This window comes from Ciona intestinalis, chromosome 8 (assembly GCF_000224145.3).
Source record: "Ciona intestinalis chromosome 8, KH, whole genome shotgun sequence".
Classification (NCBI taxonomy): domain Eukaryota; kingdom Metazoa; phylum Chordata; class Ascidiacea; order Phlebobranchia; family Cionidae; genus Ciona; species Ciona intestinalis.
Window position 1 is genome coordinate 3,127,124 of NC_020173.2, and position 21,072 is coordinate 3,148,195.

Below are 21,072 nucleotides of genomic sequence, written 5' to 3' on the forward strand. Positions count from 1 at the left end.
ATGTAAAAATGATCTTTGTTTTATCATTTTTAAAATGAAGGTAAGCATTCTATATTCTATAAGTTTAACAATGAGTTTCAATTGTTTTAAAAAAAATATTTTTTTCTTATTTGTACATAGCATCAAAGTCAGTCTGTTAAAAACGTGCTGCTTGTGTCAGTCATGGTAAAAACTTCTAAATTTAAAAAAAATACAACTAAAAATTAAATTTGGACCGAAAAAGTAGCACAAACCTATAACTGACACTGTACATTTTCCTATTCATTACTTTGTAGGTTATACAATACTTCTAAATATTAAAAAAACAAATCTTGCAGAGCATAGATAAGAAGGCCAAACACAACCAGGTAAAATATAATTGAGAATATGATCTGATACTTTGCTCTTCGTGCAATAGCCGTTTCCCCTAGCAACCTCTCAACTATGTTGCCCTTTGACCCCGCTGCATTAACGAATGGAAACGGCTCGTCAGGAATTGGTTTTCCAAGGAATTTACAGAGTGGAGCCCAACCCTGAGAGGTAAGTTTGTTCAGTATTTTTATTTACGTACAGGGTGTTGGGAAAGTCTGATTAAGGTGTTCAGAAACAAAATAAGAAGGGTCTAAAGCCTGTATTGATGCTTTGGGGGTCACTTGCAACATAATTTATAATTGTCATTGATATTTACCTCTTTGATTCTATCCTGAAACATGTCTGTTAATAAATATGTAAATGAAAGTGACAGTGACTTTCCAAGCATACTATTTAAATAGTATCATAGGTGCCATGTATTTAAACTTTTGGATAACTCTGGGTTTCCTGCTCACTATATAAATAATATCGTAAGTGTCACCATTTTAAACTCTGGGGAATCATTCTAAATGTAGTCAAACATAGGAACCTCATTGATTGGTGTGGTAAATCCAGTATATTTTGACTTTTTTGTGTGCAGACACCTAACAACAGCAGAGTAAAAGCTGTTTTCGGCATAAAACTGGGGTGCTAAAATAAAAATAAATAAGTTATTACTTACATCTGCAACATCTAGCACAAGTAGATTATCTGGTGGTACAACTTGTTGTACATAATTGTTATGCCTTCGGTAATGCATTTTCCATAACCATGATTTTTCTGTACCCTCACCCTGTTATAACACTAGATTTAGTCATTTAAATATATATTTTTTTAACTCAATTAGGGAGCATATGTAATGTATCAATAATAGTTATAGGTGTCTTAAAACAAACAAACAACAAGTTATGTAATATTCTTTAAATCTAAAATGAGTTTTAAACCATGCTTCTTTAATTTTAAGTTTATTATTTGAGCACCAATTTAAAAAATACCACTGCTCAAAGTAGGCACCTCATTAATGTATTCATCAATTCATGTAATGTATTTAACACCAAACTATTTAAAAATTTCAATTAGCAATAAATTAGAAAGTTCGGTTTATCTGTCTTACAATGATAGTTTCTGTTTATTCCTATTAAAGGAAAATTATGTTTCTGTTTTCTATACAAGGCAAACAAGGGAGCATATAAAACAGTTGTTTACACAGATTTCTAATCCTAAATCTTAGAACGCATTATTTTAGTGTTTTAATACATTAGTTAAATACTGGGCTTACCAGCATATATTGATAGAGTTTCCGCATAAAGTTTTCAAACTTGAGAGCTTGGCTTGAAAAGTAAGTCATCCAGTGATAAGTGTTGAAGACAAGTTGGTTCATTTTTTGAATGCTTTTAAACCAATCCTTTTCAGATCTTACTGTCAGTATTACCTGGTAAGAGGTAGAATTGAGCAAAAGTACATGCAAAAGTATTTGTGTTTATAGAAGCAGTTTTGTTGTAATGATCTTTAAAAAAGTTGTCTTTTAACTTTTGTTAAGTTATATCATAGGTGTCTCGTGTCTTTTATACACCAGACACATGGTGCGCTCATTGTTAAGTTATAACATGGTCTATTCATATACAGGTATATTTAACAGTCTTTCAGGTTTCCTGCTGTCTTGAAATACTTGGACATTGAACCCCCATAATGGGATGTACAACATAGCCTTGATATTCGGCAGGAGATTCAAATAAAAGTTAATAAACAAACATGACCCAATTTAAAACCTATTGTTTGTAAATTGACGTCATATTATGCAAGGCTAGTAACATTTTCTGCCAGTGGTTTAGATCAAGGTTAACTATGGTGTGGTACAGTGCCGATAACGCATTCAACAAGTGGCCTTGGTTGCAAGGTCAAAAGTTTGTTTGTACTTTAACACGAGGCAATGATTACCAGGCATCTATATGGCCTTGGGTCTGTGGTTAAGTGGTTTGCCTTGAATTGGTTGCACAATAGTGAATAGTAGAGGTCTGGTAAAATTTTGTTGCAAGCAATTAACCTAGTATTTAGCATTTTTCAATGGTAATATTAACATGATTTTTGGGAATGGGTAAGGTCTTGCAGCAAGATTCCAAGGCCAAGGGCTCATGATTTTAGACCAGAGTTGGTCCATAAAATATAATGATCATACTATTGCCGTGAAACATGCCTATTCAAAGATATGTAGCACATTTGCACATATATCCCAATTTTGACATTCTGTTACACAAAATTGTTTTAAACAACTATTTTTCGCAAATTTTACACAAAATAAGCCTTAAAATACTCTTCTCTATAATATTTACCTTTGCTTTTGGCCATCTTTTGTGAAATTCTTCAAATAAAAATGAAGACGGCATGTCTACAACACATTGTACATTCAATCGATCATATTTGTCAAAAATATTTGGTAAAATCTCTTTCCCGTTGAAAAAATTGTCGTAATCATCCAAGAAGTAATCAATGTGTTCAAGGTAGTCAAAAACTGTGAATAATATTACAATATTCTATAAATTTAATTTGAATTAATAAAAAGTATAATAATATGGAATAAAAAACTTTTAAACTTTGCTGGATGTTTAAACAAGTTACTTATAATTTTAATTAGTTATTTTATACTTTACAGAGATATATAACTATTAAGTATTAAATACAGTTCAGTTTAGCATAATATACTTAAATAGTAAAGTTACCAGATAAAATAACTAGTGAGTAAACTAATACAAAATGCCTAATTTGATATACTGAGATTTTTACAAAATATGCATGCAGTTTTTTATTTTTTTACTTTGCAACTTATGCCAACAATAATATTTTTTAACTTAAAATTAAAATTAAACCAAAAAAATTGTAACTTACTGTCTGTATATCCTAAAATTTGAAGAGCTCTTGTCAAAGACTTTGTCCCTGTTTTAGGGAAACCTGCACATATCAGCTTCATATTGTTATGTAATAATCACTCTTGTGAATTCCACAATCCCTTTATGACTTCACACAGGCAGACTGATGTGTCACAATGGGAGGCATGCTTTTAAACCACTATGCAACAAGCCTTGTAATATGTCCTTGAAATTTATTTACTTTCTGGTTTCAGTAAAACACTGGAGTTTTGGCCAGACTTACCATAACTCAATGTTTGCTAATGGCAAACATTAAACATGATACATATTTTAAAAGGATATTTATTTACAGTTTGACTAATGTTACACATTTACAAGCCTATGCATTAAATGCTAACCACTCCTATTATAACCAGGACAAATAAAGACATTAACTTCTGCAATCCACAATTGCAACTTTGCCTTCAATAAACAAGACACATTTATGTTATATTATTGTTTTTATATGCGGTTTTATGCGACCAATACTAATACATTTATTTACCCAAAAAACTGTGTAATTGTTCATATTTTGTTATAGTCTTATACTGATATTAAATTTTATAGGAAATAGTTAACTTATTGACATGTTTTATTACACTGTACATTTAAAGTATTGTTGGACTTTGGACTTGATGATATGTAAACACACACACCATACACCACTATAGCTGACACCGCAGTTAAATATGTGCAAATGCTAAAGCATGTAGTAATGTATAAGATATGGCAGTGATTACTGTCAGATGCAACTGGTAAATGTGTTTAGAATTACACAGTCAGTTGTTTAATGCTCTGTTACCATTTGTTTTTCATTTAAATTTAGTATGTTGCATGAATTTGTGTTATAAAATAGAAGTTTTAGAATGTAGCATTGAAACTTAGACGTTTTGGATATGCATTTAACGTTAATGTACCATTGTTTTTGTACCGGTAAACATATACTTTGTTTCTAAGTTTTTAATGCACAATTTTATTTTAAAAGGTAATGTTTAGGCGTTTGGACTAAATAGGCCTGAAATGGATTTGAAAGATAAATACGTTCTGTCTCTTGACATTGGTACAAGTAACATGAGATGTTTTATTTATGACAAACAAACAAAAATAAAGGGAAGGTAGGATATGTTTATTATTTAGAAAATATATAAATTACATAACATAAATATATGCATACTTACTCGTAGTAAGGTATCGATACAGCGTATAATTTTATTTTTGTTTCTCTCTTTTTTCTTTTGGACATAAAAAGAAACCAAGTCATCGCAGAGAAAAAGTATTTTTTATTATTGACCAATACCTATTTTTAGCAAGAAATTTTCTTTAGAATCGGTCTGTGTTATTGGATATTGATACAGCAATTAATCCTAAAAAATACAACCTATATAGGATATATAAACTAAAATACAACCTATATAGGATATATAAACTAAAATACAACTTATATAGGATATATTAAGCCAATTTTGCCACTCTAAACATTTTAATTAGCACTCACCCATGCATATATGGTTTTAGAATGCTTGAGTTTCTGTGGTACTTCCTCTGATCCAGTGATCAAATAGATTATTCAATCCTTCGTGTTCTACAACTTTTTTCTTTGGTTTGCATTACAGAAGTCAATGCCGAATTAAAATTCTTTATCCTGAACCACAAGCAGTAGAGATGGACCCTGATGAACTATGGGAGCAAATACTTGGAGTTATGAAGGTGAGCAATCCTTACTTTACATTGAATATACTTTATGTGGGTGTTAACTAAAAGTTTAGGTAGAAAAGAAATAAAAAAAAACGCTAAAATATAAAAGATTATAGTTTAAATTTAACAATTTAAAGCTCATTTTTTGTTAATAATAAAGATATCATCAGGGTTAAAGGCTAGTTGGGAAAGGGGAGTTGGGGTTTTGACTTTAGTTTTGAGTTGACAGGGATACAATTATAGATTTTCAAGATTATATTTAAAAAATGTGCCTTGTTTTTTAATAGGAAGCCATCCAATCAGCATCTATTACCCCGGATAAAATAGCTTCTATTGGAATTTCTACACAACGTGGGACTTTCATGTTATGGGACAAAGAAACAGGAAAACCGTTTCATAACTTCTTGGTTTGGCAGGTAGGGAATACATTGAATGAATGTAACTTGCTTTCTTCCCATATGGCAGGAAAACATTGGTCTGCGCAAAGCATTTAATCCAGTTTTAAAAGTTTTTTAGGGTAATTATATACACATAAATGACATTATTAGTATGCTTTTTCTATAAAACAAAATGTGAAGCTAACAATTTCTGAATGGAAAGTGGCGGTTTAACTACTTTTTCAAAAAATTTGTTAAAATACAATGCATATGGCATGGAGAAGTTCTGTTAGGGGTAGGGCCTGAAAGAAGACAACGGCGTGGTTTGCATAATAGGTAGAACAACTACCATAACACCACATTAATGATATCTAAACACAGGACACACGTGGAGACGCATTGTCCAAATCATGGAATGATTCTTACACAATGAAGTTTTTACGACCCGCATCAAAAGGTCTTCACTTGCTCACACAAAGAAAGAAGTTTCTTGCAGCTGCAGTGTTGAAGTTTAGGACGCAACATGTAATAAAAACATAATTTATAAATTGAGTTTGGGTTTAAATCGTGGAATAGCATTTTTAATGAAAAAGGTGTGTTTTTATTTTTAGGGTGTCATAACGACTGTTTTTTTCTATTGATTAGTTTTATTTATATAAAACATACATTTTCCAAGAAATGCTTCCAAAGGTCTGATATTTATCACCGGACGTCTTATATCATAAATAATCCAGTCAAACTATGAAAAGGTTTTACTTAAAGTTTAAAAAAATAAATTTACTTTAGGTTTCTATTCGATTACTTTGGTTGTTCAACCAATACCCAGACCTCAAAGGATTGGCCAGAGAAGGGAAAGTGAGATTTGGAACTCTTGATACTTGGGTAGTGTGGAAGTTAAGTGGGGGCAAGGTGTATACATCGGAATACTCATGTGCAAGTTCTACAGGAATTTATGATCCTTATATTTTAGACTGGAGCGGGTTTTTTTGCTCAGTGTTAAATATTCCAAAGGAAATATTCCCGCCCGTTATTGACACTTATGATGATTATGGGGTTTGTGAGAAAGATCTATTTGGGTTTAAAATACCAATAAGGGCAGTGGTTGGGGACCAGCAAGCTGCTATGTTCGGGCAGTGCTGTTTCGAACCTGGAGATGTAAAATTAACACTTGGAACTGGGGCGTTTTTAGATTTAAACGTCGGAAATAAACCACACACTTCAGTGGCTGGGTTCTACCCAATTGTAGGTTGGAAAATTGGTGACAAAGTCGTCCATCTTGCTGAAGGAAGTTCTAACACAGCAGGTGACGCTGTGGATTGGATGAAAGGAATGAACTTTATAAAGGAACCATGCGATTCAGACGATATTGCCAATTTAGTTGATACTTCTGAAGGCGTTTACTTTGTGCCTGCCTTTAATGGAATCCAAGCTCCAATTAATGATTACTTGGCTTGTGGTGGTATGATGGGTATTACTCAGAATACAAAGGCACCTCATATCGTTCGAGCAGTTTTAGAATCTCTTGCTTTTCGGAACAAGCAGGTTTTTGATTCAATGGTGGCGGAAACGAGTTTAAAAATAAAAAGATTTGTCTGTGATGGGGGCGTATGTGCTAACAAGCTGATAATGCAGTTAACTGCAGATCTGGTTGGCCAGATAATAAACAGACAAGAACATAGTGAAATGTCTGCCCTTGGTGCTGCTTATTTAGCTGGCTTGGCTGTTGGGTATTGGAAAAACATGGAAGAATTAAAAAGTTTGCCAAAACAGGTAAAATCATTCACACCAAATGAAGAGAATGCGAAAAAATATTCTCCGATCATGAAGAATTGGTGCAGAGCGGCGAAACGTTCATTAAACTGGTATTCTGATACTTGAACAATAATAAAATAAAATATTTTTTCGGCCTATCTGGTATATAAAATTATAATTTTATTTAAACGTTTGGTCTGCTTAAAGTCTTGCCAAATAGCAGATGAAGCGTTGGAATATATTTAACGTTATATATACCAGATGAGCCGAAAAAATCCATTTTTTTGTTATGCTAGAGTTGGTTTTTATTAGGAGTAACTAAGGTTGCATTTTTACAAAAAGTTGCAAAATTTAATATTTTTGTATAATTTTAAAACAAGATTTTTCTATGCAACACCACCACATATTATAAAAGATATATACATTTATCAGACTCTGGCTTGCATGTTTGTATTACAGTATAATGAAGGATGCAACAATTTTCTCTTGTGTTACTGTTTATGTAATTTCCATTTAAAATCATTAATAAATCCTTTAAATGTACTAAATTGCATTCCCGTTAATTAAAACCATCTGTTTGTTATAAATTTCTAAACAGTACAAAATATTGAATTCTAAAAACCGTTCTTTTTCGGGTCAAATTAATCCATCTTTTGTGTTACTTTTAATACATACTGATTTTTTTAAAACTAACTTTATGGAATAACTAGTGCACTCTTTACTAAATGTTCTCGTTGTTATAAAGTAAGGTTTTGTATCTATATATGTATGTGCAATATAGATGTATGTATTTTTTTAACTTCTGTTAATTAACCATGTTAATCACTTACCAGCTAAATAATGTTGAAATATTGTGAATGCCTTAGAACTTTTTGAATGTACTTAATGAATTATTATTAAACAAATAAATAACATGATAAAAAACTATGTTATTCAAACTATTGACTTACCTTATTTACTTTAATAGCTTCAGCAATTTTAATGTTTCTGTATGTCAATTGAAGTGAAAATACAATTTAAATTAATCATTTTTAAAGCTACAATCTGTACGCTTATCTACAGACTTTAATAGGCAAAACTGTGTGCATGGAATGGGCAACCATAGATAAGTCGCTAAATTTCCTAACTATGAGGATATAAATGGGAATGACAACCAACTTAGGCAGTTTCTAATTTGTAATTAAATACTGAAATACTGACATATAATTTCATAGAAATGATATATAAATCAAGTTAAGGAATAGAAACAATATAAAAGTTATGTTGTTACAGCTTTAAGGTCTTCAACTTCTTCTTGAAGGGATTCAACTTTCTCTTCAAGTAATATCTGGTTATATAAGATGTCCAGGTAAAGTAGTTGTAATAGCTTTGACCAGGCATGATGTTAAAAATGTCTTGGATGACATATCACCATTGTTATACAAGTTTTAAAAAAGGGGTGACATTATGTTTTAACAACCCAGCTTTTATTCTGCTGTAAGGTGCCTACAGACGAGTAGAGTCAAAGATAGAACTCAATACTTAACCGACCTCTTTTAACTCAAATCATTTAAATAAAACCATCAACAATTGAAGTAAAACATAGGCATATATAAAACCGACACTAATTTGTAAGTTTTTAAAACAAACCTAATCTATGAACAGTACAAACTATAATAGCATAACCTCACCTTTGCTGATGCTATCAGTTGAGCTGCTTGTTTTCTAGATAGATGGTCAATGGATTGACATAATGCTCCCGGTTGAGCCGTAGCAATGTGAGCCAGTGTTTTGAAACCACTACTTAATAGCTGGGAAGGGAAATCAGGTTTTATGCATTTTTTTTGTTGGCTTGTTAACATATTGTAAAGAATTACAGCAAGGTATTAAATTAGTTGTGTTAGAACTCGACGGTGAGCATGAGTTGTATGAATACATTTATGTCTGATGTATAAGAAGACACCCATGTTATAACTCAACAGTAGATGAAGTGTATGAATACACCATGTGTGTCTGGTGTATAAGGAGATATCCATGTTATAACTCGACAGTGTGTGTGAGGAAAATCATGATCACATGAATTTCACGAACCTGCTTAGCTCGTGTCATGCGAACTCCCGGGATTTCCATGAGCGGCACCAACTCAGCTACAGTGCAATATTGTAAAACTTGTATCAACTTTTCAATTAACGATTGGTAAGCCCATAACTCATCTAATTCCTAAACATAAAACAAAAATGAGTTCTTACAGCAAGGCACACCATAGGACCTGAGATTAAGGCCAGGATTTGCCTATTATCCCAACACATGGGGCTACAACCCATTTAGTGACCATTGGAGCAATTTCCCAGGTTTTGCCCACATGCCTATCAGTTTTTATCATTAAACTCTGTAGCCTTTTTGATGTAAGTGGCCAATCACTAAGCCTCAGCACCAAACTACCTTTTTCCATAAACAATACAAGTAAAAATGACCTAATAGTAATATAAAAAAACATATTTACAAAAAAAAAACGAAATTTTGTTAGCAGAAGAAACAGTATTCTAAGTATTAGAAAAATTAAAAAAAAAAATACAAATAAATCTTAAACCTTTGTAAATAAGAGAATATGTGAAGCAAAAGCAGCGGCGTTTGAGAGAAGATTTTGTAGAAAACCACGAGGTTGATCAAACCTTGTTGAAACCTCCCATACTGACTTTCCTTTAAATAGAAGGTTAAGCATTAGGGTGACGTAGAATCTGTCAATCTTTGGTTGGTTGGCTTTCTGTTGATGAAAAGTACTGGTTAGTGCTGATATCATTTTGGTGTGTTCTTGAGCAATACACGGATCTGTAATTGCTTCAACCCAGTTGTCCCTTATGTGTGAGTGTGGGTTCCCTTATCTTGCTTAAAAACACACACCCACACCAGTGTTAGCAAGCTGTAAACCAGGTATCTTTTGGTTACAAGAAACAGTAACTTTTGTGTTATGTTGTCAAACTCCAATAGCAACACATGTTATAAAATATGTTGCTAATATTATCTGTATATACGGCCTAAATATTTTTTTTAATAAAATTTTAAACAATTTACTTTTTTCCTTGGGTTTCTTCCAGACGCCCGCATTGTGATGTAACACTCCTCGATCCCAATAACTGTCGCTGCAGCTAATTCACCCGGTTCCAGTCGATTGATTTCATTTAAATAAACCATCCAATCAGGTGACACCATTGTGTCATATGGAGTTACCTGTGAAAAGTACTTTTTCAAGATTTGTTTAGTCAGCGTTTTCAAAGTTTTTTGGCGGGGCAAGCCATTTTGCTATAAGCTTTTGGCCAGGTTTGTTGCATTACCTTAAATAGTTATCTTCCTAATCTATAAAGGTAAAGTCTTATGGCAAGGCAAGCCCCAGTACCTGGGATTTATGAGATTCGGCCCATTGCATAATACACCAGGTTATGCCTGTTCTATAAGATTGAGGTTCTACAGCAAGGCTTTCCATAAAACTTGGAATTTTTACCAGAGTTGGTCCATTATCCCTTGACTAATGTATCAACATACCAGGTACAATAAATGAAGGTAGTTTTCCAACACAAGACCTTGTAATCCATTCTTTAAATCATCATAAAGCTGATTGCTGATGTCATAATCAATTGAAGATTTAAAGGTTGCATTTCCGAGTTTAGTAACTTGAAAACTTCCATCTAATATAGTGTAATAATTGAACAGTATTGTGAAACAAACGAAACAAGAATTTATAGCACAGATTTTTAAAGCAAAAATATTTTATGTGAAAAAAATTAAAAATAACACAGATTTTATTAAGTTTTTATTAAGATTATATTAATTTATGAAACGGAGAATTAGTGGGAAAAATACGGCACCAAAAACATTTAATTACAAAGTGTTACAAAAAATGTAACTAAGGCCTATTTATCATTTTAAAAAATTAATATCCCTTCCTGTACATTTGTATTTATATTTCATAAAAATGAAGGCCTGTTGTATTTTTACCATAATTTTAAGCATATTTTTTAGGAATATAAAATACCGTTTGTAGACTCATCCATTCGAATCATGTTGACACTGAGTAGATGTTCAGTTGTTGAAGCTGATAGAGATTCTACATTTGTGGATTCGTCTGTAATTGTTTTTAAATGATTTGTAAATGTTGGCATGATTAGGCATGAAGTGTTGCATGATAGGTATACAGTACAATACCTGGGTTGTTGGCCATACATTGGATATGAAGTATATGGGATCACTGTGTATGGTGTATAATAGGAGAACCATGGTATTACTTGACAGTGAGCATGAGGTATATCGTGTATGCATATCCAATTGTATAACACTCATGTTATACCTTGACAGTGAGCATGAGGTGTATGAATACACGACATGTGAAACACATTAAGACAAATATTTGCCACAATACATAAAGATAGGTTAGTGACAATAATAAAGGTATTTTATTATTATATTTGATGATGAAATAATTGCCACCTTAAGTTAGTTATCATCCAAGTAGAAATATTATAAAACCTGTTTCGAGTAAATGAGGTTTCTTTTCTTGAATCGTTGATATTTGAGTTGAAAAAAAAGTTTTTGAGAAAAAGTTTAAAACGTCTGAGGTCTTTGTGATTATCTGCAAACGATGGAATTAATTTTGGTGTTCTGCAAACACAGTTGTTTAGTGCACTTGCTTCTAACCAAAGGATACTGGTTCAAGTCTCATTGCTGCTACCATTGTGGGTGTATGCTTGTATCTGTTCTTGCATAAGATACTTAACGACAATTTCTTTACCCAGTGGTTAATAATGGGTTGTCTAAATTGTCAGCATTACAAAAAAATCATCCTCCCTAAAGGTATATTTGCGAAGACAAAGCTAGTTACAATCATTTATTTGCATTTATATTTGCAAGAACACATAAACATTACAAAAAATCATAAAACAAACCTTTAAACCAATAAGATTAAGCAGCAAAGTCCGAAATCCTTTCCCAGAATCATACATGAGGCTGCTGATACAAGTTTCCACTGGTCCTCCTATCAAGTCTACTACCTTTACTTGATCCTAGGAATAATTTGGTAAAACTTATTGTCCTAGCAGGCAGGCAACGTCAAACGGCAAATGTTTTGCCCAAAGACACATACGCCCATAAGCCTGTAACCTCTGGACTAAGAAAGGTGTCTTAACCATGGTTTTATGATGGTGAAAGCATATATAAAATTGTAAGCATGTATAATATAAAATTTAAGCTAATATAAAGAGAATTTTGGGTAATGGGCCAATTCTTGCCAAATCTTACATCTCGGTACGTGCCACACAAAAGGACCAACACCCACAAAAAACACACCGTCACTATTGCCTTACCTGAGGTTTTGAAACGATGAGAAAACTTTCACCTTTGGTGTCGATCCCCGCCCTCCCAGCTCGACCAATCATTTGCTTGTATTGAGATCGTGACATGAAGCTTCGACCAATGTGAGGCGAGCGTATGATGACTCTGTCGTTTCATTGGACGATGGTTAACCAATGAGATTCAGGGATTTTAAACTTACACAGAGTGATTGTTGTCAAATATAGGAAACCTCGTGGATCAAAGTAGAAAATGCAAAATATTTTCGCTTTGTTTGTTTGTATAGACACCCGGCAGCTGTTCCAAAAATTGGCGCCCTTTTAACGCTTGTTATTTAAAAATAGTGCTCTTTCGCAAGAAGTGAAAGGTCTAAAATATTTTTCGGTATAAAACTTTACTGCTAAATAACATGACGTTAATCCCATTTCAAATACACGCACAACATCACGCCAAATAGAAAACCTCCTACCTTCTTGCAGGCAGATTAACACCAGCTGCAAGGGTAGATGTGCATGTAATCACTGATAGAACTCCGTTACGATATCCATCTTCGATTATACGACGCTCGTCTGTTGTTAAACCACTGTGATGTAATAAATATATTATGATGAAACTGAAAGAATTAAATTATAGTAAAATAAGTAAATTATTGATGACATTTATAAAACTAAAAACTGCATCAAATTTTTAATTTAAAATTGAGAATATCAATTTTTTATAGTCATGGTTGATCAGTTATTTGATTTGGTTGGGTTGCCTATTACAGCGGTTTAAAGTCTTTTAACATAAATTTTTGTTCATTTTAGCAATTAGATAGTAAAGATCAAATTATTAAAACAACATAGAGAAGGAAATCAACAGCAAATGGCAGCCGTATTCTCTGTTGTTGTAAATATTAAACCATTTTTTTAAGTATCAAAAATTGGTTTTCCTTAGCCTTTGAGTTTACTTTAAGCTCAATACATGGGTAGCAACTTGGTAAAAAACTAAATTACTAAATGTGTTTGAAACAACTCCCATTCACTTACCTATGGTGGTAAGCGACACCATATGGGATGGCACCTCTCAATACTTGGCAGATCTCACCCTCGTTACATAAACCTTCCAACATAGAGATCTTTTGTTTTACTTTTTGCTCCAGGAAATTCCTGTAAAAAATATAGTTAAAAATAATTAACATAATATTGTATGTGGGTGAGGTCCTTGTCAAGGAACTGGGATTTAGACCAGATTTGGCCCATAACTTAATGGGTTACCCATAAATTAATAAAGAACCAGCTAAAACGAAACAAACCGAAATATTATTTAATTAAGAATAAAATCTTTCAGTGTCATGTACTATTTGAAGACAGCAAATCATAAATGAAATATAGTGAAGTGAGTGAAGATGGGACATTAAAATATTCTTTTTTCTCGTCCCATTAGGTAGTAAACAAAGAACAATCATAGAATTCTAAAATATTCCCCCTACCCACATAGACCGTTGCTAATTGTTTAAAACACGATCAGGATATTTGGATATTATGTGCTGAAGATGTCCCATTTTCCCCCAACAGTACTACATTACCTTAACTATATTATTGCGTTGAGGTTAAATGAAGAGCTGATAATGCTAAAGATACTGTTAGTATACAGGACAACTAGAATTGATATACCTTGGTAATAGCTTACATATCATCTTAGCAACATTTTCACAATTTTTCTTGGTTGGGCAGAATATGAGACAAGAATGTTGGGGTATAACTTCTAATACAAGGCTTACAATATGGTCTGTATCTCCTTTTGCAATTTCTTTAGTCTGGGCAAAGGTCAATAAATGTTTTAGGCAAAACCTTAAATAGTTTTAAATGACAAATTTATAGCATTTACAAATCTTTATAAATCGAAAACATTAAGTTTTAAGGCCTTTTTTTCTGAAAAAAAAATAATTTTGTTGAGTTAAAAGACAAATTATGTCAGAAGCCAGAGATAATTTATAAAGACCTGATTAATAAATACATGGAATTTATAAATATGCAAAAACACGTACAAAAAACAGATTTCTATTCTGCTCCAGCCTCACCTGGTGGCCAATCATCCGATGGAATTCCAGTCTTTCCTCTGGACATAAAGTTGCTGAGTCAACTTTAAACACTGAGTCAGCAACTTTGACGAACTCGTCCAATGCCACGGGACGAAAGTTGTCGGTAAAAACGTCAGCGTTCAAAAACTTTTGTAGATCAGGAAGATTGCTTAATGTTGCGGACATACCAATGATTTGAGTGGAACCTGGATATATTGTTTCTATGATAACAGCATAACTGAGAGTGAAAATAAAATTCAAGTGCGCTTTTTTTTAAATTTGTAAGCTAGACTGTGCATCGGCGTGGCAACCATGGATAAGTCACCAAAGTTCCAAAACCCACAAGGATATAAATGACCAAACCAACCGAAATTCAGGTTTGCTTATCCACACACTGCAATAGCTTCAGCAACTCGACTATGAGCATGGGAGTGGCAACCATAGAAGTCACTCAATTTCCCGCCAACAAGGATAGAGTAGAGTGGGGGTAGATCCGTAGATGGGATATTTTTGGCACGTAATATCCAAATATCGTGATCCTGTTTTTAAACAGTCTATGGGAGTCGGGGATACAGTTTTATAATTCAGTGAAAATTGTTCGTTTACCACCAAATAGGACAAGAAAATAAAAGGAAAAGGTGTCCCATCTCCCCCCACTCTACTATATAAATGACAAAACTGCAACAACATACGCGTACCTGATACATGCATAACCTTAGTAAGCATAGTTTCAATGGTTGATCCCCTCCTACCCCCCTCCCCGATCATATGAAGCTCATCAACAACTATTAAACCAAGCTCACTCAACCGTGAGGCTTCAACCAATGAATTTACCTAAAAATAATTTGAATTTTCAAATGGCGGGATACTATAATGAACATAGGGGCGCATGAGGTTACATGTTGGTGTTAGCCTAATTTTTTAAAACTGGAGTCAGTAGACTGACAGTTACATCAATGTTTAGCACTCCAGATTTAGGGGAAAAGCGGCTTTTACTTTGCTGTTAGATGTCTATATAGGTGAGAGCATCCAAAGTATATTTTGCGTTTCAGAAAAAGTTCCCTATGTTTGACCGTTATTGATAGAACAGCATTTAAACAATGTCATCCGAGATTATGCTAAAATTTAAAACTAGTTTGTATTTGAAATCTCTAATACTCATTAAGTGTTACTGTATTTTATTAAATATATAAACACCATACCAGCGTATTTGCTTTCTCAATCGTACAAACATAAAGAACATTCCGTTTCCTTCTTTTCCTTGGTGGAAACCTCCCTTTGCCTGCAGCATATTCTTCAACTAAGAAACCAAGTTCGACAGCAAACTGTGCGAGGCTTTGGATCTAGTGGAATAGAAATAAAACGGTTGAAATGCAGAATTTTCTTTTTATGTGGAAAAGGTCCTATTGCGCAATAAATGTGTATTTATGCTTATATAAGTGGGTACACAGATTTTCTACTCTATATGGGTTTTTCTACTTTTTTCTACTCTATATGGATGAGGTCTTAAGACATGCCAGGGGTTCAGGATTTGGTCCAGTATTGGATCATTACCGTCCAATTAAGACCTTAAATGAAGTGAAAATACAACTCAGTTTAGTCACGATTATCGTTTTAGGATATTAAAACAGGTTTATTGGTTTCCTAAATTAGTGTTGTGAATTTTTGGGAATCAAAACCAGTTATGCAATCTGTTAAAGCAAGTGCCAAATACAACACATAAACATTTCTTTATTAAACAAAAAACCAAGCTACCTTTTCTTGCACAATTGCCACAAATGGTAGAACAAACACAGCATCTTTCTTCTTACATAATAATTCACGGAATATTAAAATTTCGGCGACCAATGTTTTACCACCACTAGTTGGCAGTGAGTAAATTAAATTCCTCCCCTCTTTGACACCATCGAGTGTCAGACACTTATGCTGCCAATCTACAACAAAATAAAAATTTATGCAAAACAAAATTAATAATTTTGGGGAAAAAAAATTGAGGGAAAATATAGAGTTCTGGAAGGAAAAAACTTTGAAAAAATAAAGCTGTGTTAAATTAAAGCATGAGTTGGAATATGATCATGGATTGATATTTACTTTATCTTGTATAATGTTACAGCAAAGCCTACTCAGTTTTTAAGAACATAAGTTGAAATTATTATAAACAGAAAAACCTCAGTTTTTACAACAGTGTCAGTAGATATACAAACAATACAAACTTAAAAGAAAAAATTCCGATAAGCCACATTGGAAATCTATTACAGTAATTATACGCGAATAAGACGTACCATAAACAGACTTTATCCCTCTTAAAGTTCCTAATAAAGTTTTAACTTTAGAAGGCAATCCATAGTAAGGCCCAATATCTTGAGTTAATAATTGTTGTGTGGGTGGATGGGGCGGTTTGGTACGTAGTATGTTGCTTGTTTTACTAGTTGGGGTCCGATGAGCATTTTCTAACAACCTGTGAAGCGAGAAAGTTTACAAGAAAATCATTTAATAAGCCAACTATATCATAAACAAAAATGTAAAACCAATTTTTATGGGAAGAATTGTGAAACCAACTACATATATTAGAAACCTATCACTCTTAAATTGGGTAAATAGGCAATAGTATGGAATTCTTTACCACATTATAGATTAGGCTGGTGGATAGTGTTAGAGGTTTGTAGTTAGGGTTATTAGTTAGGGAGTAGGGGCAACTTGTTATATGGGTTAGTGCCAGTGGGTAATTGTTATGTCTAGCTAGCAGATAATCTAGAATAAGCAAATACATACATTTTTTTTATGGGTGAGGTCCTTGTCATGGGTCACGGATTTAGGCCAGATTTGGCTCATTATCCCAACACCCGGAAAGACCATTTAAGACTATGACACTGCATATACATACATATTTAATCACCTGTCTTTCATTCTTCGTGCTAAACCACTCACGTTTCCAGCTTTAACTTGTGGTGTTGATTGAGCGATTGGTGTCTTGGTTTTGACCGGAGTTTTTATGTGATTTTTATTTTCCTTTTCTTTCATTTCTAACAAACATTGACGTTCTAATAAAGATAAATCCATGTCTCCAAAAGTTGAATCATTTTGTTGTTCTTGCTGTTTTTCTTGTTGTTGTTGTTGTTGTTGTTGGTTAGATGGGACAATGTCAATGTCATTAAACTTCATGCCCTCTCTAAGTTGTTTTGCTTCATTTTTGCTAACATCCGCACTTTTTTGTTTTACGCTTGTTTCAAAAATGTCTGAATCAAATAAATCGATCGTCTCCGAATGTACTGTGATGTCACTAACGTCAAATAAATCAGTAGGTGAGGGTGGGTTGTCAACTATGGTGGTTTCTTTTCTTGACTGAGCGTTCGGTATTTGCTCTTCTGCAAATGAATAGAACACCATAAATAGTGTGATTTTTCTTTACATGTAATGTAGCAAACCAGTATGCAATGTAAACCCACTTGTATAAAAGTTTAATTTTGATCTAATATATATGATTATTTCTATATTTTATTGAACAATTTTGTCCCTTCCTTAAGGTAACGAAGGTTAAAATAGAAAATTCCTTTTTGGGCCTAAATTATTAGGTTTAAATTATAACAACAATAAAAAAAAACAGATACAAAATGTAAGCGTCAATAAAATTACCTAAAGAATTTGACTTGTTCGCTATTGAAACTTCTGACTGCCGTTCGGATTCAGCTAACATTTCAAAACTCATTTTTCTTCGTTTTCTAGCAGCGGTTGTCGACATTTTTCGTTTATGAGAAGACATTTCCTTTAATTTTAACACTTGTTTTCAATTTTAATTTTCGCGCTGGTGTATTGGAGGGAAATCCCCAAATTAATTCTATATTATCAAAGAACACTATACAACAGTGTTCTTCTTTGTTGTATAGTGTTCTTTGATATTATGAAGATGCAGCCTGGTCGTGTCCGTTTTGTTTTGGGGAGTATTGACATAGTTTAGTTATTCGTTTAAAAAAACATAAGAGACTTTACAATTATGGTAATGAATAGTTTAAACCAAAATAAGTAACCTAAGTATAGAATCCTAAAAAAACAGCATCAAAAATTATGTTTTGTTTAATAACGAACACGTAAAACAAAAAAACAACCAATATGTGAATAATATAACAAGACCCAGATAACAGTAAAAATACCCATATAGCATAGCAGTACATCGTTTATTTATAAAATAAGCACATGTGAACCCATTTAGTGGTAGTAGTTCAAATCAGGGCGTTTTTACACATCAGCAGAAGCTGGAAACTAGAATTTTCGAGTTTTAATTACGTTTCGTAGTAAACTGTCTTGTCATGTATAAATAAATGAATGCAATCTAAATGTTAAGTGTATCGCAAGAAGATGCATACGCTCACAATGAAAGAAGCGCAAAACACGAAACGAACCCTCTGGGCCTCAGTACAGCGCGATAACAACTGTTGTACCAAACAAATATGAACTGAAAAAGCTGGAATTCTTAAAATCTACAGTTAAAACCCTGTCTTGTGTTATATTTGTATTACACTTCAATAAGGGTGGCATTATAACGAGCTATTGCATATTTTTCGTGACTAATATTCGTGACTTCTGTCCTCGTATGCCACACCAATACTTCATCGCAATGTTTTCCTTCAATAGTTTTAGGTGTGAGACCTAAGTCAACTAAAAAATCATCTTCTAGTGTTGCCACGTCTTTAAAAGTAACGTCAGGTTTCTGTAAAAGCAAATCCGTATGAACACAGAATCCTGCCATGTCAACTTTAAATTTTCTTTTTTCGACTTTCCATCCTGTAATAAAAAAATAATTTTGGTAATTGAGGTCAAATGGCCTTAGGTTTCTTTCTCTTTTACCGTTCCATTCGGTAGGAAACAAAGAAACCTGTTTATATACCCATATCTTTACAACCCTGAAAGAGCGTTGTTATTCGTTAAAACACGATTGGGGAATATGGGATATTATGTGCTAAAACGATATCCATCTTACCCCACAGTACTATAAGCTAGAAACTAAAACACATCTAAGATTTGATGGCAAACAATATAGAGTTGTTAAAACGCGTTGTGGGGTTTTTAAAAAATAATTTATTTTAATATGTACTCGCAGAAAAATTATATATACCAACTCCTTAATACACACCTGTCCGCCATTTTTGTACCCTTTCTCCTCTGCATACAACTGGTCCTTCGTATAAAACCTTCCCAACCAAACCAACAGGCCAAACTGCAGCAATTTTCGTTGTCCGCATTTCTTCAAATAGTCGAAGGTCATACGTGTTATCGTCATCCATAAAATATACAATTCCTTTCTCCTTTCTCGCAAGATGGTTTCGAACCCAATTAAGGGCAAAGTTTCTTGTCAGTAAATCCTTTGGCCCATGCCCGATACGCTTCCCGTTCTTCTTACACAGATGAGTTACATTCAACCCTGATTTCTTTAGAAAGTTCGAAACCAAAGGAGTTTTCCCTTTCGAGTCCTCAATTACTACCCAGTGAAAGCTTGGAATATGTTTTATCATATGCGAAAGTCTTGTTAATTCCGCTTTTTGTTCGGGCCTCTTGTAAGTCGACGTTATAGCGTAAATCTTAACGCTTGGTGACGTCACTAGTTTCGCATTATTTGACGTCAGAGCTGACTTAACGTGTGACGCCACAATCTTTCGGTTGGGTGTTGAAGACCTTTTTGTCACATCAATATTAACAATGGCAGTCCCCAAAATTAATAAAGCCATTATAATGACAACATATAAAAATGACAAATATTTCATCCTACAATTCTTCTATGGTTGCTTGACTCTGTCTTGAAACACAAACAACACACCCGTACTGTAACTACTGTCGCTTCATTTATTCAGCGCTGTGCAGAAATTAAAAGACGCTATATGCGATGCAATATGATAAAATGAAACAACGTATAGCGGGAAAGAAATGAATATCCGGTCTTCTCACATTACGATACAGTATTTCTATACATAATTGCAAAACCGTTTTCACAAATTAAGAAAAGTATTGACTGATGTGAAGAAACGGCAACCCTGGCTAACTAGTTTGGTAACTTCGATGCATGAACTGTAATTAGAAATTCTATTGTAATAGATCATGCATGGTGTAGGCATGTCTATATAGTCAGCGTGGAAAGCCTAATTGAAGTAGAGGTAGGTCATTAAGTTCCTAATCAAAACCTCAACACATATTTAAGTTCATACAAACTGTTACTAAGTTTTCTTTGCAATTCGGTCTTTACTGCGTTGCAAGCTTTACTACACAAATTTGGTTACATAGCACGTTACAAGTTACTAAAGAAACCTCACTGCAGCAGTTATTCTGGTGTAGATACAATCTCGTACGTACATAGCTCCGAGCGTAATTGGCTCGCCGCAGTGGCACAGTGGCACAGTGGTTAGCGGCTAGCCAGCTACCTATTTAGTTTATCAGTTCGAGGCCTGATGCCGCTAGCGCTATGGACGTGTGTGTGTCCACTCTGAATGGTAATTGCTTCAGCCCAGTTGACCCTTGTGGGTTGATCAAATTGTCATACATTCATTACGAGAAAAAATTGAACAAATCATTACCACAAAGTTTCATACATCGTAACTGGTATAAGTGGTTACGAATTGTATAAAACAGAACACCCGCGTGTAATAAT

General features: G+C 33.5%; 3 protein-coding genes across 4 annotated transcripts; 1 reads left to right on the top strand and 2 right to left on the bottom strand.

Moving 5' to 3' along the window:
- The first annotated feature begins 2 nt into the window (after positions 1–2).
- On the top strand, positions 3–8,087 carry LOC100178264 (putative glycerol kinase 5). Of its 2 annotated transcripts, XM_002122391.5 has the most exons (6): positions 353–519; positions 4,219–4,348; positions 4,847–4,940; positions 5,216–5,344; positions 5,687–5,830; positions 6,092–8,087. In XM_002122391.5, the coding sequence occupies exons 2-6, from the start codon at positions 4,254–4,256 to the stop codon at positions 7,181–7,183; spliced, it is 1,554 nt and encodes a 517-aa protein (XP_002122427.1). In that variant the 5' UTR covers positions 353–519; positions 4,219–4,253; the 3' UTR covers positions 7,184–8,087. The 2 variants fall into 2 exon arrangements, with proteins under 2 accessions (XP_026691237.1, XP_002122427.1); XM_026835436.1 differs by lacking the exon at positions 4,219–4,348 and having other exon boundaries at positions 3–519; positions 6,092–7,981.
- Positions 8,088–8,215: 128 nt separating this feature from the next.
- Positions 8,216–18,255, bottom strand: LOC100180637 (helicase POLQ-like). Its single transcript, XM_002120853.4, has 20 exons — positions 18,072–18,255; positions 17,335–17,803; positions 16,721–16,896; positions 16,194–16,372; positions 15,641–15,781; positions 15,137–15,272; positions 14,439–14,644; positions 14,032–14,174; positions 13,405–13,524; positions 12,846–12,959; positions 12,391–12,523; positions 11,974–12,090; positions 11,558–11,660; positions 11,067–11,156; positions 10,577–10,719; positions 10,109–10,264; positions 9,627–9,800; positions 9,128–9,256; positions 8,728–8,847; positions 8,216–8,384 (listed from the first exon to the last, which is right to left on the bottom strand). The coding sequence occupies exons 1-20, from the start codon at positions 18,196–18,198 to the stop codon at positions 8,316–8,318; spliced, it is 3,045 nt and encodes a 1,014-aa protein (XP_002120889.1). The 5' UTR covers positions 18,199–18,255; the 3' UTR covers positions 8,216–8,315.
- Positions 18,256–18,490: 235 nt separating this feature from the next.
- Positions 18,491–20,363, bottom strand: LOC100182985 (galactosylgalactosylxylosylprotein 3-beta-glucuronosyltransferase 2). Its single transcript, XM_002120631.4, has 2 exons — positions 19,567–20,363; positions 18,491–19,217 (listed from the first exon to the last, which is right to left on the bottom strand). The coding sequence occupies exons 1-2, from the start codon at positions 20,192–20,194 to the stop codon at positions 18,949–18,951; spliced, it is 897 nt and encodes a 298-aa protein (XP_002120667.3). The 5' UTR covers positions 20,195–20,363; the 3' UTR covers positions 18,491–18,948.
- Between the last annotated feature and the right edge of the window lie 709 nt (positions 20,364–21,072).

What these genes read in the sequence shown, in the direction of transcription:
- LOC100178264 (XM_002122391.5), top strand. Translation starts at nt 4,254, where the DNA reads ATGGATTTGAAAGATAAATACGTTCTGTCTCTTGACATTGGTACAAGT. An exon ending in CAAACAAAAATAAAGGGAAG is followed by an intron (nt 4,349 to 4,846) that starts GTAGGATATGTT and finishes TTTGCATTACAG; the next exon opens with AAGTCAATGCCGAATTAAAA. An exon ending in AAATACTTGGAGTTATGAAG is followed by an intron (nt 4,941 to 5,215) that starts GTGAGCAATCCT and finishes GTTTTTTAATAG; the next exon opens with GAAGCCATCCAATCAGCATC.
- LOC100180637 (XM_002120853.4), bottom strand. Translation starts at nt 18,198, where the DNA reads ATGTCTTCTCATAAACGAAAAATGTCGACAACCGCTGCTAGAAAACGA. An exon ending in AATGGATGAGTCTACAAACG is followed by an intron (nt 10,720 to 11,066) that starts GTATTTTATATT and finishes ACACTATATTAG; the next exon opens with ATGGAAGTTTTCAAGTTACT. An exon ending in ACCTTCATTTATTGTACCTG is followed by an intron (nt 10,265 to 10,576) that starts GTATGTTGATAC and finishes TACTTTTCACAG; the next exon opens with GTAACTCCATATGACACAAT.
- LOC100182985 (XM_002120631.4), bottom strand. Translation starts at nt 20,194, where the DNA reads ATGAAATATTTGTCATTTTTATATGTTGTCATTATAATGGCTTTATTA. An exon ending in GGTACAAAAATGGCGGACAG is followed by an intron (nt 19,218 to 19,566) that starts GTGTGTATTAAG and finishes TTTTTATTACAG; the next exon opens with GATGGAAAGTCGAAAAAAGA.